The following is a 17355-nucleotide window of genomic DNA, read 5'->3' as shown; positions in this document are numbered from 1 at the left end:
CAGAAATAAATATCTGTCGGAACTCAAATAAAGTAAAAAAACATGTATTTAATCACAAACTATACTATACATATATATATATATATGTATATATATAATGTATATGATAGCAAAATGATGATACATTCATATCATTGGTTTTAGTATCCCATATGACTAATAAAAAATCCAATATTGGCTTCAGCGGCAATTCAATATTTAAAAACACATTATTGGTTCTTTGGTGCCTCATCGGTATTCACAAACCAGTTATTTTTTTTATATATACAGAGGTGGCTCTCACCATATGGCCATACTATAATGCATCCACACCGTCACAGATTATATTAATGTGTGTGTTGGATATAGTAGCGGCTTACACACACTGTAGTTTTATGCTGTATGTGTGTGGAGTCCAAGATAATTACCGCGTCCTGGTTTGATTTACTCCATCTGGCAACAGTCCTGGCTGGTATGCAGCGAGCCGTCTCTGCGCTAGTTGTCTTCTCTTTGAGAAAGCCTCCGGTGGTTTAGAGGCGAAATGCGTCATTTTAACCCCAGTATTTATCTCCCCTGGTGATTTTAGCATTATTAATTAGCACAGTGATAACACAGTCTTTTTTGGAGTTTTTTCTATACTAGTTGAGCAACCACAGCTCATCTCATCTACATACTGCTGTTTATGTATTGGGATTGATCATATATATTTTTGATAAAAAAAATTTTTTTTTAACTAAATCTCTATTAGTGCCACTAGTTATATATATTTTTTCTAATTTGAGGTAAACTTATATTATGTATTTTTACAGTATATTAATCGCACCTTGAAATGGATGAAGATATCCAGACGCTCCTGCTGTGCGTTAGCGAGGACCTAGGACAGAGGGATCTACAAGCCATGGTGTTTCTATGCGAGGACAATCTCAGAACAGCAGAAAAGGAAACCATTACTGATGGCAGAAAGCTCTTCTCAATTCTGCAAAAGAAAGATTTGGTTTCAAAGGGCGACTTATCGTTTCTTAAAGAGATCTTATACAGGATAGGCAGAAGAGACATCCTAAGGAAGAGACTGAAGCTTACAGCGCAGGAAATGAAAGATCTTCCAAACTGTACCCGACGCATTTCTCCATACAGGTGAGACAACATTGTAACTAATACATTTGTTCTCCAAAACAGCAATCACAATATATAAAGGTTACAGTAGCAAACCTCTGTTCAAATTGTATATCAATAAGCATTTATTAATGTAAAATCATTCCATCTACAGATAACGTAGAGGACGTCATAGACATCGATAGATGATATTTTTGCATTTTATGAATATTTTTTGCCCAGATATGCTATGATATTTGATATTGAAGTTTATACAACTCATGCAATATATAATGTGGTTCCATTTTACCATGGTGATGTTATGAGTCGCCAGCGTGGCTCATCACTCCAGTGGGTTTCTGCTGTTGCTTGGCAACCGGGACGCAGCGTCACACTGCCGCATGGGTCGCTGGTCCAGTCTGTTGCTGAGCGACTGAGACACCGGGAGGCTGCAGGGCAATCTGGGTCTGAAGTAAGTTGACAGCCAGGGTCTGGTTGTACGTGCCTTTGTGCAGCTGCTATTGATTATCATTAGAGGGACTGGTGATTGGTTTATACTCTTGTTATTACCCAGGCAGTGCTGGGTAATAATAACAAGAGTATATAACTGTAAAAAGTATCACAATTCCGAAAAGCTGACTCCGCAAAAAGAGCAGCTTTTCGGAAGTGATACTTTAGGCAAGGAGTATAATGAATGAGGTATAATAAATGAGGTATAATGAATGAGGTATAATGAAGAGGTATAATTAAATAGGTATAATGAACACCTCCGAACGGTACTTTGAACTGGCAGTGAGTTCAAAACTAATTATCACTAATTATATATATATATATATATATATATATATATATATATATATGATTCTGGGTGTCATCACGCTTTATGAACCCAAAACCACGTTGCACATGGAACCAGATGACTTTGCTCATAACTTTCTTTGCACTGGCTGACATAGCGTTGCCTGCAGGTGGCATGCTGACAGCTTTTATTTGGTTCTGCAATATCGGGCCTAGACTCACACCTCTGGGTTGTCCTTCCTTCAAGAGGGGACCAATTCTCTCTGATTTTCTCAAGGCCTGGTCACTGGCATTGGAGTTAAAGGCTCTCTCTGATTGGCTTTCTATATGGTTGCTTTGCCCACATATAGGACCTCATTCAGAGTCGGTCGAAGCGGCCGCACGGTCGTACGCAGCCGATGTTCGCTAAACTGCGCATGCGTACAGTTCGCAATGCGCATGCGCAAACTAGCCGCTACGATCAGAAATTTCTCTCTCCTTGAACACAGCCAGGTCGGTAGTTTGAGTGACAGATTGCGGCGTTTGTGGGTGGTAACAGGGGAAGGTGCTTGAAAACGGGGGAGTGGAGATCCGAACGCAGGCGTGCCTAATTATGCGAACGGCGTTTTATGGGAGTGCATAATTAACAAAGTAGTGTCATGGCACACGTGACATGGGAGGTTTGTACACTGACATGATCATAGAGCTTAAGAGAGGGTCAGGTCAACCTTTAGCTCTACGACCAGTTCCGATTGTTTCCGACTCTCGCGATTAATCCTTATATAGCCGGAGATGACGTGTAATGCGTATGAGATGTGGGCGTATTTTTAGAGGTCCGACCGCATCCACCCCTTGGTCGGCCAGCTAACGATCCGACCTTAGGGACGCAACATGCGTGTGCATCATTTGCACATCCGGCCCCTTTTCCTATACGACTGTGCGGCCGCAACGACCGACTCTGAATGAAGTCCATAGACCTTCCTTATGAGTAAAACTGGTTAAAGGGTGTCTTCCCATACTATGAGAGGGGGGATTCCACCAATCTCATTATGTTGCTGTTTCTCAGAGCGCCAGTCTCTCTCCGTCCTACTCTGCGTCTGACATTTCATAATGTTCTGGAGCTCTTTGCACTTTTCAGACAATTCTGACAAACCAACGCATTGATACCTTGAAGTTGTGGGATACACGTATTAGTAGTGGAGTGTAGCAATAAAGTAGAAATATCAACACCAGGGAGATGGAAAGGGGAAATAGGTTGTAGAGGGCGTTTATATTCGGGGGGGTGTCGTGTGTTTGACAAAGTTGATCTTCTAGAACAGGAAGTTTCTTCATCACAGTAAATAGCACTCAATTAAAATGCAGTATCTCTGGGATGAGTAATGTGAGTAAGACAGCATTGAGGTATCCTATTTGAACCGCCAGATACACTTATTTGGGAGTAGCTATATAATAGAATAAGAGTTAGTTGTACATATGTCCATCTATGGAGAAAGTAGTGAGATATTTCTCATTTTGTATATTGTTGACACATCTTATTCATTTAAATTAAAGGCATGGTGATCTGAAACCACTTTAATTTTTATGGCCAATTATAAGACTTGAAAGAAGAAATATGGAGATGAGAAAATGAATAAATTGTCTCTTTATGTAAGTAAATGAAGAGAATATATGCCACCTAATTGTATTGAAATATTTCTGAAAGCGGCTTATCTAATATTAATGAAGAGTTCAGATAAATCAGGGATACGACTAGCGTGCCCTCTGGGTGAACAGATGCGTGGCTCTTCGGCAGACCAAGCTGCTAGTATGAGGGGACAGTAATGGTGATACGACTTGTGGTGGATTGTCCTTACAGGGAGATTTCAGTATATCGGTATTACAGGATTACAGAGGTTAGTCTTGGGGCGTAGAATGGGGAGCCGCTCACCTCCTATATATTTTCTGAGTAGCTGGAGTAGACTGCAGGACTTAGTAAGGAGGAATCCGAGCAGACAGCTGCTGAGTATCTTGCTGAGCAAGGAGGCAAAATGGCTGCCGACACCACACAAAATGGAGGATGCAGGAGAAGGATATTATATGTGGAATTTTTTATGAGGTATAACACTTTTGAGAGAAGCACTGGTACTGGGATCACATCAGGTGGAAAAAAAAAATGTAGGTGTTATAAATTCCAGTGTAGAACTGGTAACACAGCACAGTGAGGGAGTTATAATATGGCCGCTACCTCCTACCAGTAGAAGCAGACCAGTATAGCCTCACAACAGGGCCCAGCATACAGAGGGACAGCAAGGAATTCACAAAGGAAACCTCCACAGGGGACACAGTCAGCTGGGAGAAGGCGCCACAATACATCAGGCGTTTTTAGGGCTGTATTCGGATCCAAAATGGCGGGTGAAGCCCTGTCTCCAGGTTCAGAGAACCGTCACTCTGGCCAGGCAAGAGAGCCAGAGGCCAGCGCCGATGGTGAAGTGAAGGAGAGGACCTAGATCTCCAATGGTAATGTCCAGCTGGGTGTAGCGGCGAGATGTCACTAATTGAGGCCACGGATTCAGCCAAATATAGGCCCCAACCGGGATCACAGCAGCACGAGTGTCCAGAACCAGCAGGAGTGAGTCAGCGAGTAGGGTGGCTGTCCGAGTGGCAATAAAGGTGCATTAAGGATGGGGAAACCCCTAAATATCACCTCAATAGTGGCAAGGTCACTGGAGCGGATGTGATGTACGTCTGCTCCTCTTGCCAGCCAAGCCAAGCACGCCCCTAAGTTGGGCCATATTACTATCGTACTTTCTGCCTATACTGTTAGGATAATGAACTGAAATGTCCTTTCAGACAATAATAATAATTAGCACAACTAATACTTTCAAACAGTTTATTTATTTTGTTGGTTGGAGGTTTTTTTTTATATTTTATTTTTATTTCTTTTATATATTTTTATTCCTTTTTTTAGCCACACCTTACGTTCCATAAATGTACTGAACTAAAGTTGGCCATATATGAGCTAATCCTACAACTCAGTGCTCAATGTGGCCTCATACATGAGCTGTCCCAGAGGGTTGGGGCTTATTAAGGCAGCCGGGGTGCACTTACAGGGGGATAGGAGTCTACTGGAAACATCTTCTGACTGCATCTAAGAACCAGCCCTATATCAATGGGATCAGCGGCCAACCTTTCCCTTGCAACCCTCCATAAAAGGGCCTTTTGTGGGACACCTTGGAGATTGCTGACTTATGTGCAGGGTCGGACAGAGGTACAAGGGAAATCCCCAGGGGGCCTCACTGCCTGGGGGCCCCAACCCCTCCTTTAGGAGTCATGTTCCAGGGTGAGGATTAACAGATAGACAGTAAAAACGTTGACAGTGTCTAGATAGACAACAGATGTTAGATAGTCAATCGGACTGGGACAAAAGGTCGACACACTAAAGGTCGACATGTAATAAGGTCTACATGTATAAATGGTCGACATGGTCAAAAAGTCGGCACAAAAAAATGGTTTCCACAAAATGGTCGACATTTTTTTTTTCTAGCCCTAATCTTCACCATAACCCTAACCTTGGTGCCTAACCCTCCCTCCTGGTGCCTAACCCTAACCCTCCCTCCTGGTGCCTAACCCTAAGCATTGGGGTAGATGCCTGACCCTTACCATTCCTTCTAGTGCTTAATCCTAACCCTCCAGTAAGTGCCTAACCCTAATCCTCCCTCCTGGTGCCGAACCCTAACCATCTGGGTAGGTCCCTGACCCCAACAGTCCCTTCTAGTGCCTAACCCTAACCCTCCGGTAAGTGCCTAACCCTAACCCTCCCTCCTGGTGTCTAACCCTAACCGTCCCTTCTAGTGCCTAACCCTCCCTCCTGGTGCCTAACCCTAACCGTTGGGGTAAGTGCCTAACCCCTAAAATACAAGAAAAATCTTGTGTGAACCATTTTTGTGTCGACCATTTGTAGCTGTCGACCATCTTACAAGTCGACCTTTAGTGTGTCAACCTTTTGTCCCTGTCGACCATTTGTTCCAATCGACCTATCGACTGTGCAACATCTGGGCCGGGATGCACTAAACGGAAAATGTGGTAAAATCCCCGTTTACACCATTTTCCGTATGCATCAATCAGCTGCCCGACGGGCTCCGATGCAGAGGGTAACGCCAGCTTTTGCTGGCGTTGCCCTATAGAAGCCTATGGGCTTCTACCGCATCGCGCTGCTATGAGGGACCCAATCGGATCCCTCCCAGCATGCCCCGCGGCCACCGCGTCAGTCTGCACATGCGCAGATGGACTCCCGGGTCATAAACCCAGAAGTCCACTGTGCAGGAGAGATTGCAAAGGACAGCTCTTATCAGAAGAGTTGTCCTTTGTGCTGCTGATTGCATATGTTAGTGCATATGCGATCTGTACAATTGCGGTATCCGGCAGTAAGTGGAGCACTCTGTTAGTGCATCTCGCCCATGGTGTCTATAAAGACATTGTCAACCTTTTTACTGTCTATGTATAGTGGGGAATCCTTGTTCCAGACTGTGCACTGAATTGTACACTGTTACTCTAGTAGAGGGTCAGTTACCGTGTGTAGCAGGACCACTGAAACACATCGGTTCCTTGTTTTCTTCTATAGAAACTACACCAATATTTGCCTAGTGGTGAGCCAAGCAACTGTGGTGGCTGACCACACCCCCTCTGGTGGATGACCACACCCCCTCTGGTTGCTGACCACACCCCCTCTGGTTGCTGACCACACCCTCTCTGGTGGATGACCACACCCCTTAAGCATGGGCTCCTAGTACTGCATTCCCCCGGTGGGCCCTTTATGCCCCAGACCGACACTGCCCATGTACATTATCTTCCATTGCTGCCGCAGTAGTTCAAGCCTCCTGCCATCCTGTAAGACCTCAGCCCGAGGGGTATTTACATTTACACAAATGATAAACTAATTCCTTACACAGGTGGAGTTAATGTAATGAGCACAATGGGGCTGCACATAATCCAGAGCCGAGTACACGCAACGTTACTCAGTCACATCTCCACTTGTGTCCGAAGGTTATATATAACTGTAACTGCCCACTGGCTCACTGTGCAAGAATTCATGGAGTAACACCCACCACAGTAACAAAAAACACTCATTAACCCCCACAGGAAAACCCCCCATCAGGTGGGGATTTGTCATCCGAAATCCCGACACCTATCATCCACCCGCCGAAATCCTGACGCCCGGCATACTGAATGAAGGTAAGCCGGGAGGCGGAAGCGGACAGCCGTGCGGGGGGGAGGGTTAAGATGAGGGCTATCAGGGGGGACTTAGGGTTAGGCAACCCCTAGGAGGGTTAGAGTCAGGCTAGGGGAAGGGGGGGTTAGGGTTAGGCATCCCCCGGGAGGGTTAGGTTTAGGGTGCGGGGAGGGGGGTTAGGTTTAGGCACCCCTGGGGGGAGGTTAGGGTTAGGCACTAGGGGGTAGGTTAGGTTTAGGCACTAGGGGGGGGAGATTAGGGTTAGGCACCCCTAAAAGGAGGGTTAGGGTTAGGGGGGGAGGGTTAGGTATGGTTAAATTACTTACCCTGTCGGGATCTTCTGTTGCCGGTCTGCCGGCGTCAAGATTTGACTTCCAGACTCAGGTCCGGCGGTATTACATACCGATCCCATTCAGGATACATATCTACATGTTCCTATTATACCATCCCACCAACAATTTTTACGGCTTGCTGTCCTTCAGCAACATTACTAATTTCAGGCTCTACCCTTTGGCCTATCTACGGCTCCACGGGTATTTATCAAAATATTGGCAGTCATGATGGCCTCTCTCAGGCGTCAGGGAGTCAGAATTCTGCCATATCTGGATGACCGTCTGATAATGGCACGGACTCCGGTTGTTTTACAAAACCATCTTCATCTGACCATAGCCTGCTTACAAAAGCAAGGCTGGATCATCAATTGGAAGAAATTATCACTCTCTCCAACACAGCAGATGATACATCTGGGAGCTCTTCTGGATTCTTGGGCACAGACAGTGTTTCTGCCAGAGGACAAGATTGTGGCCCTATCGTTGCGAATACGCAAGCTGCTAGGCAAGCGAAGAGTATCCATTCTGATAGCAATGCTGGAATCAATGGTATCCACCTTCGACTTGGTGGGGTATGCTCAGTTCCATTGCAGGACTCTCCAATAGAAATGGACAGTATCATCTAATAAGGTCCCAAAGGATCATTCTCACTCCAAAGGTTCATCACTCCCTCCTGTGTTGGCTGAGAAACGACCATCTGAACAAAGGGCGCCCATTCTGGATTCCAAATTGGGTGCTTCTCTCCACAAATGCCAGTCTTCACGGATAGGGGGCAGTGACCGGTCATAACACCTTTCTGGGAAGATGGACAAATTAGGAAAGTCATCTGCCAATAAACATTCTGGAACTGCAAGCAGTATACAAAGCACTTGTCATGGCATAGGACCTGCTCCAGGGCAAGCAGGTCCAGATCCAGTCCGATAATGCGACAACAGTGGCCTACCTCAATCATCAGGGAGGCACAAGAAGTTGCGCAGCCATGAAAGAAGTGACAAGGATTCTGATTTGAACATCATCTTTTGGCCATCTTGGCAATATTCTGACTGGGAGTACTCAATTGGGAAGCAGACTTCCTAAGTCACCAGGACATACAAGCCAGAGAATGGTCTCTCCATCTGGGACTGTTTCATCTCCTGGTAAATAAATCGGGTCTACCAGAGAGAGATCTCACGGCGTCACGTCACAACCACAAGGTCCCTGGGTACGGGCCCAGGTCCAGAGACCCATCAGCAGCCTTCGTGGACTCACTGGCAATAAGATGGGACTTCAAGCTGGCATATCTCTTTTCTCCGATTTCCCTCCTCCCAAGAGTCCTCAGGAAATTCAAGCAGGAAGGTGGAACAGTAATACGGGTGGCTCAGGCTTGGCCCAGATATCATTGTTTCACCGACATACTGAATCTGCCAATAGACAGTCCGTATCCTCTTCCTCTATGGCAGGATCTGCTAACGCAGGGTCCCTGCCGGCATCCGGATTTACCTCGCCTGTCTTTGACGGCATCACTCTTGACTCTTCCATCCTAAGAGCGAAAGGTTTTTCCAGTTCTGTAATTCAAACGATGATTAGGGCACTGAAGCCTGCCTCTGCCCGCATCTATTACAGAATTTGGCATTCTTTTGGTCAATGGTGTTCCCATGGGCGTGTTTAGACCGTGGCCTCCGCTTGTCCACTTTAAGAGTGTCAGTCTGGTTCCAGAGGAAGATTGCCTCATTACCAGATGTTAGAATATTTTTCCAAGGAGTTCTGCGAGTTCAGCCTCCTTTTGTTCCACCAGACTGGGCCATCTCTTCCATTGGGCTTGTTGGGCAGTTGCCCAAGGGCCCGAAGCTTGTAGGGGCCCCGCCAACCCACCCCACTGCAGCCGCGGCCAGTTGGTAAATTTGTGATATTTTTATAAGCTGGCCGCCGGTGCACTGTATTCTGATCTAACCTCCCCCACCCCATCCCCCCCGGTGACTAGTACTCACCTCAGTCCCAGTTTCACTTCATCTGTCGGCTTCAGACCAGTCAGACAGAGTCTCTCTGCATGTGTGGGAGGTCTGATGGGCATGCAGGAGGGTTTAATTTTATTAACCATTTACATTTTTTCCCCGTGAATGGGTGGGTAGGGGCCCCAGTGCATTGCTGTGCCCAGGGCCCACACTGCTGTTAAGACAACCCTGCCACCGGTAGCACCGTGGAATTTGTCTTTGGTTCTTAACGGGTTACAAGCTCCCCCATTTGAACCTCTGGACTCTGTGGATTTGAAGTGGTTGACAGTGAAGACACTTTTTATCCTCGCTATTTCTTTTGCTCGCAGAGTCTCTGATTTGGCAGCGCTTTCTTGTCGCTCCCCATTTTTGATTTTTCACCAGGATAAAGCTGTTCTTCTTCCTAAGGTAGTGTCCCGTTTTCATGTGAATGAAGAAATTGTTCCAGCTTTTCAGGCTCCAGATTTTTCTGTAGGTGGATCCTCTGATGGATGTAGTTCGTGCTCTCCGAAATGAATGTGGAGCATACCAAGTCAGATGCTCTTTTTGTATTATATGGTTTTCACCAACGAGGATGGCCAGCTAACAAGCAGACCCTGACTCGATGGTTATCTCTCAGTTGTACACACAGGCTGATCTCTCTGTCCAAGCACAGTGACAGCAGATTCTACTCGGTCTGTAGAGCCATCGTGGGCATTTAGTCATGGTGCCTCTGTTGAATAATTGTGTAACGTGGTCTTCTGTCCACACTTTTCTTAGGTTCTATGCCTTTGATACTTTTACCTCCCAGGATGCTTCCTTTGGGTGATGAGTTCTCCTTTCTGCTCAGGAGCGTCCCCCACCCTAGGGGAACTGCTTTAGAACATCCCCATGGTATCCCTGTGGATCCCTATGGACCCTGAAGAAGAAAATTAGAGTTATGGTATACTTATCTAGATAACGCCTTTTCTTCGAGGGCAGGGCACCCACCCTGATGCAACTGGCTGCATGGTAAATTTTTTCTTTCGGTCACAGATTCCCTCATCTTGTGTAAGAGTGTTTCTGGTGTACGATTGCTCTTCCTTCTCCTCTTTCCTTCTCCTGCCTTGAGGCTTGTTAACTAAACTGTAGGCCTGTGGCTTGGGGTGGGGTATATATGGAAGAGGACCCAAAGCATCCTGGGAACTGAAGCTTTGACTGTTTGGTGCCTGTATCTCTCCAACCATAATATCCCCATGGTATCCCTGTAGACCCTATGGACTTCGAAGAAAAGGAGTTATGTAGGTAAGTCTACCATAACTCTAATTTTTCTTGCCCCCACCCCATCCCTCCCTTCTTGGTACAGGTGGGTTGGCTTGAGTCTTTTCTTACCTCTGCAATGGGGAACCACTAAAGAAATGGATCCTCTCTGGACAGCCGATGGCATCAGACGGTATTCAGTATTCATGTGGACAATCGCATGGCCCAGAAGATGCCTGTTTAAGTAGGAATGTCATCATTATACAACAGGTCAAATGTTTTTTTTCATTTGGTGTCTTAATGAAGATTATCGTGCCACAGCCCCTTCTCCCCTGTGTCTCTCAAGCATCCTCCGCTCCCCCCTGAATCTCTCCTTAGCCTCAGTTTCACCCTGTCTCTCCATAGCCTCGGATCCTCTCTCCTCAGCCCTCTAGCCTCTGCAACAGCCACAGCCCTGTGTCTCTGCAGCAGAAGTTGCAGCAGCCAACTCCCCTCACATCTTGTGCCTTTGCAGCACCCCCCCCCTCCCCCCATCTCTCAGAAGAGGATGTATTATCTAGAAAAGTGACACTGGGATCTTGACATCAATTGAGATACCGACCCTGGAATTCCAACAGCCGGTATCCCAAATGTAAGTATAGCGGGCGGGTTAGATCTTAGCCGTGGGGGGAAGGGTTAGGTTTAAGCACAATGGGGGGGTTAGGGTTAGGCAGCAGGAGGGGGGCGGTTAGGGTTAGGCTACGGACGGGGGGGGGATAGGCACCACTGGTGGGGTTAGGCACTAAGGGTGAGGGGTTAGGTTTAGACATTAACTGGGAGGGTTAGGATGCAGGAAGGGAGGGTTAGATGGTGAAGGGGGAGGGTTAGAATACTTACCTAGCACCTGTGGGGATATTGAGCCACGGCCGGTCTTTTGACAGCCGGCATCCCGACTGCCGATCTCACATACCCAATCCCAATACAGTTGCAGCCACAGCCTCCCTGTCTGTCTCCATAACCCCACACTTACCTAAGCTGCCTCTTCAACTGGCTCCTCCTAGCATCGGCGGCAGGCTCCTCACTCAGCTGATCTTCACTCAAGCAGTGCTCGGATATCAGGACATCACGCACACGTCACAAAAAAAAACAACTTTATTGAGTCGTCCAGGGGATGCAAGTGAAGGGGCTTCCCGGTTCTTCCTATTACTGTAGACTGATACTGCTGTTGACATGCTAATTGCAATACTGCTGATACTACTTTTGTTATGCTAATTGCAATGAGACTGATACTGCTGTTGGTTTGCTAATTGCCATTGTGTTGATACTACTGTTGCTTTGCTAACTGCAATGAGACTGATACTACTGTTGCTATGCTAATTGCAATGAGACTGATACTGCTGTTGGCATGCTATTTGTAATCAGACTGATACTACTGTTGCTATGCTAATTGCAATGAGACTGATACTGCTGTTGGCATGCTAACTGCAATCAGACTGATACTACTTTTGCTATTCTAATTGCAATGAGACTGATACTGCTGTTGGCATGCTATTTGCAATCAGACTGATACTACTGTTGCTATGCTAATTGCAATGAGACTGATACTGCTGTTGGCATGCTATTTGCAATCAGACTGATACTACTGTTGCTATGCTAATTACAATGAGACTGATACTTCTGTTGGCATGCTGTTTGCAATCAGACTGATACTACTGTTGCTATGCTAATTGCAATGAGACTGATACTGCTGTTGACATGCTATTTGCAATCAGACTGATACTACTGTTGCTATGCTAATTGCAATGAGACTGATACTGCTGTTGGCATGCTATTTGCAATCAGAAGGATACTGCTTTTTATTGTAATCAGTGTCTGTATTAGCATACCCTTACGAAGTTGACATTTTGACTGTTTACCTTATGCCCATGTTGACATTATGACAGTCAACACTTTGGTGTTGACCTTTTGATTGTTTAAGTTATGACTGTCTACACTGTGACTACAATCCATCAGCAAAGCTACAGTACAGCATCTCTGCGCCAGACTCCAGAGGGAAGATTGCAGCTCCTTCCTGGCCAGTGACAAATGGACAGAACCTAATGAGGTGTTTTGTCTATAATCTACTCAATGATAATCTAACTCCATAATCTAACAATGATCAATTCTCCTCTTGAACCGCCAGGTCCCTGCTTTATGACATTTCAGAAAGTCTATGTAAGGAGGATGTGGACAAGGTGAAGTTCTTGCTGTATCCTGGAACATCGAAATTAAACAAAACAGTAAGAACTTTGGCACCTACTTGTGGAGATTATTATGTCAAGTGAAATGACTACATATATCCTGTAGGTCACAAATACGCAGTCCCCTCTTTGCTCCAAAAAGGAGCAGTGAAGCGGCTCGTGGGGACAGCTGATATCGCATTCGCTGTCACTGCACCGGAGCAATGATGAATTGCTCCGGTAGCTACGGCAAGTCAGAATGTTAATTATTGGGGTCCATTTGGACCCCGATAATTAACATCATGAATAGGCCCCATAGTCACCTATATACAAGAAAATATTTAAACAGACTCTCAAGGCGCAATCAATTCCTTTGCTGCCACCTATAAACGCAAGGGCCACCTAACCCACAAATCACTACACAAATACATATACAATAAAAATCACTACACAAATACACAAATCATATACAATAAAATTATAGGTAACAGCGCGCAGTAAAGTACGTCTCAATCACATTATAAAATAATGATATATGTTTTTTTGTCACAAATATATGTTGAATCCAACACTCATAGGTGGTGTCTCATTGCGAGCATTTATAGACATACTATGTACCATGATGTGCTTTGTGCTTGATTTTTTTCACGAGTACAACGCGAGACAACGTTAACCACCAACCAGAGGACATCACGAAAGACGGATCAATATTACACACTGGACTTAAATGTCCAATATGGAATCAAAAATGGTTAAGTATTTCATATATAATTTTTAAGATTGTGATTGAGATGGACTTTACTGATCTATAGCGCCATGATTTCTTGTACAGCTTAGGAGTCATATTAGAAATCACCCTTGTGTTACTAATATAGTCACCTATAGAGCCATGATTTCTTGTACTGCTTAGGAATCATATTAGAAGATTACCCTTGTGTTACTAATATAGTCACCTATAGAGCCATGATTTCATGTACTGCTTAGGAATCATATTAGAAGATTACCCTTGTGTTACTAATATAGTCACCTATAGCGCGATGATTTCTTGTGCTTAGGAATCATATTAGAAGATTACCCTTGTGTTACTAATATAGTCACCTATACCTGTATGATTTCTTGTACTGCTTAGGATTCATATTAGAAGATTACCCTTGTGTTACTAATATAGTCACCTATAGCTGCATGATTTCTTGTACACCTTAGGATTCATATTAGAAGATTACCCTTGTGTTACTAATATAGTCACCTATAGCTGCATGATTTCTTGTACACCTTAGGATTCATATTAGAAGATTACCCTTGTGTTACTAATATAGTCACCTATAGCGCCATGATTTCTTGTACTGCTTAGGAATCATATTAGAAGTAGGGGTGTGCACCGGACACTTTTCGTGTTTTGTGTTTTGGTTTTGGATCTGGATCTTTCTTCGTGTTTTGGATCTGGATTGGTTTTGCCAAAACCACCCTTCCGTGTTTTGGGTTCTGGGTTTTGTGTTTTGGATCTGGATTTTTTCTTAAAAAATAAAAAAAAACGCTAAAATCACATAAATGGGCCTTTTTTTGTTCCTACGCTATTAATAACCCCAATAACATTAATTTCCACTCATTTCCACTCTATTCTGAACACCTCACACCTCACAATATTGTTTTTAGGCCAAAAGGTTGTACCGAGGAAGCTGGATGACTATGCTAAGCGACACAAGGGGGCGGCACAAACACGTGGCCCATCTAGGAGTGGCACTGCAGTGGCAGACAGGAAGCCAATCAGCGTTATGGTGCCCATTTGCATGTAGCACGAACCCGGGAGATCCGTGCTACATGCATCTGTGTGATTGGCACAGAGCAATGACAGGTCCGTGAGACCCGTCTGTGCTGCTGTGGTAAAAAAAAAAAAAAAAACCTGTGTAAAAAAAGAAAAAAATGGCGTGCACCCCCCCAAAAAAGAGCAACCAGCCCCGGGCATTAGTAACCCAGTGCTGGGTGTGCTTAAATACAGGGGACAAACGACGTAGGGGTCCCCTGTACTTAAGCACAACCAGCACCGGGCTAGTCAGAACCAGCGCTGGTTGCCAAAATACGGGGGACAAACGACGTAGGGGTCCCCTGTATTCTGCGCAACCAGCTCTGGGCTCTGATCCGGTCCTGGTTCTGGAAACATAGGGGACAAAAAATGAGTAGGGCTCCCCTGTATGTTCCAGAACCAGCACTGGACTTTTTCTAGCGGGGGGCTGATGCCACAGCCAGGGGAGCCCTTTCACCGGGCCCCCCAGCCGCAGCATCAACCCTGACCGCTAGTCAGCCCAGGCCGGGGATCCCTGGAGAGCTGGGGACCCCCCCAATAAAGGGGTCACCCTCTCCAGGGCACCCCAGGCCCAGGCTGATAGCCCGGTGCTATCCCCGCCACCCCTGGTGGTGGTGGGTGGCGGGTTGATTGTGTGGTGTGGTGTAAATAAAGAATATCAAACATTGTCTTTACAAGTAGAACTGCAAGTCCCAGCTAGCCTGCCCCGCATGCTGGTACTTGGAGAACCACAAGTACCAGCATGCAGGGCATTAAGGGCCCACTAGTACCTGTAGTTCACCTGTAAAAAAAATGTTTAAAAAAACACAGGACACACACACCGTGACAGTATAAGTTTATTAAACATACATACACACACACACACACACATGTACACATACTCACCTATGTAACCTGTAGCATCGGTCCACTTGTCCGGTAAAGTATCCCTAGGGGACCTGTGAAAAAAAACATACTCACCATCTCCTATGCGAGGTTCTGTCCTCTTCGTTCCAAAGTAGGCATCCCCGGACTTGGCAAAAAAAAAAACGAAAACGCGATCCACGAACTTAGTACCGTTCTATAGAACGGTACTTCCCGAATGAGAGCTTAGCGGCGGGGTATCACCATGGAAACCCCGCTGCTAAGCGTTCATTGGCTGAGAGAGGTCATCTCCCGTCTCTCAGCCAATAAACGGCTCCCTCCATTGTAGTCAATGGTGGGAACCGCAGGGTAAACTTTAATAACCTTGCGGCTCCCAGCATTGACTACAATGGAGGGAGCCGTTCATTGGCTGAGAGACGGGAGATGACCTCTCTCAGCCAATGAACGCTTAGCAGCGGGGTTTCCATGGTGATACCCCGCCGCTAAGCTCTCATTCGGGAAGTACCGTTCTATAGAACGGTACTAAGTTCGTGGATCGCGTTTTCGTTTTTTTTTTTGCCAAGTCCGGGGATGCCTACTTTGGAACGAAGAGGACAGAACCTCGCATAGGAGATGGTGAGTATGTTTTTTTTCACAGGTCCCCTAGGGATACTTTACCGGACAAGTGGACCGATGCTACAGGTTACATAGGTGAGTATGTGTACATGTGTGTGTGTGTGTATGTATGTATGTTTAATAAACTTATACTGTCACGGTGTGTGTGTCCTGTGTTTTTTTAAACATTTTTTTACAGGTGAACTACAGGTACTAGTGGGCCCTTAATGCCCTGCATGCTGGTACTTGTGGTTCTCCAAGTACCAGCATGCGGGGCAGGCTTGCTGGGACTTGCAGTTCTACTTGTAAAGACAATGTTTGATATTCTTTATTTACACCACACCACACAATCAACCCGCCACCCACCGCCACCAGGGGTGGCGGGGATAGCCCCGGGCTATCAGCATGGGCCTGGGGAGCCCTGGAGAGGGTGACCCCTTTATTGGGGGGGTCCCCAGCTCTCCAGGGATCCCCGGCCTGGGCTGACTAGCGGTCAGGGCTGATGCTGCGGCTGGGGGGCCCGGTGAAAGGGCTCCCCTGGCTGTGGCATCAGCCCCCCGCTAGAAAAAGTCCAGTGCTGGTTCTGGAACATACAGGGGAACCCTACTCATTTTTTTCCCCTGTATTTCCAGAACCAGGACCGGATCAGAGCCCAGAGCTGGTTGTGCAGAATACGGGGGACCCCTACGTCGTTTGTCCCCCGTATTTTGGCAACCAGCTCTGGTTCTGACTAGCCCAGTGCCGGTTGTGTTTAAGTACAGGGGACCCCTATGTCGTTTGTCGACTGTATTTAAGCACACCCAGCACTGGGTCACTAATGCCCGGGGCTGGTTGCTCTTTTTTTGGGGGGGGGCACGCCATTTTTTTCTCTTTTTACACAGGTTTTTTTTTTTTTTTTTTACCACAGCAGCACAGACGGGTCTCACGGACCCGATAGTGCTCTGTGTCAATGACACAGATGCAAGTAGCACGGATCTCCTGGTCCGTGCGTGCATCTGTGTCATTGAAATACACAGCAGCACAGACGGGTCTCACTGACCCATCTGTGCTCTGTGTCACTGTCAATCACACAGATGCATGTAGCACGGATCTCACGAGTCCGTGCTACATGCAAATGAGCACCATAATGCTGATTGGCTGAGAGCCGTGACAGACGGCTCTGTCAGCCAATCAGCACTTTGCCAATTAAAGGCAAAGGCATTTTTTTTTAAATGGCCGCTCGAGGCAAAACCTCGAGATCCGACAGCAGATCTCGAGGTTTTGCCTCGGGAGAGGGATCCGGGGCAGACAGGGAGATCCGAGCTTGGGCTCGGATCGCCCCGGA

At 46.2% G+C, this 17355-nt stretch overlaps 1 protein-coding gene across 1 annotated transcript in view; it reads left to right on the top strand.

Annotated features, from left to right (window-relative positions):
• Positions 1-17355, top strand: part of LOC148436173 (caspase-8-like) — a 141320-nt gene that overhangs the window by 44214 nt on the left and 79751 nt on the right. Inside the window, exons 2-3 of the mRNA XM_088465250.1 lie at positions 789-1113; positions 12736-12832. Of these exons, the coding sequence (XP_088321376.1) occupies positions 809-1113; positions 12736-12832 (402 nt within the window). The 5' untranslated portion in view covers positions 789-808. The remainder of the gene's footprint in view (positions 1-788; positions 1114-12735; positions 12833-17355) is intronic.

Source organism: Taudactylus pleione, unplaced genomic scaffold (assembly GCF_031769625.1).
Source record: "Taudactylus pleione unplaced genomic scaffold, aTauple2 ptg001928l, whole genome shotgun sequence".
In the NCBI taxonomy this organism is placed as follows: Eukaryota; Metazoa; Chordata; class Amphibia; order Anura; family Myobatrachidae; genus Taudactylus; species Taudactylus pleione.
The sequence above is the reverse complement of the archived record's forward strand: the minus strand, read 5'-3'. Positions and strand labels throughout refer to the sequence as shown.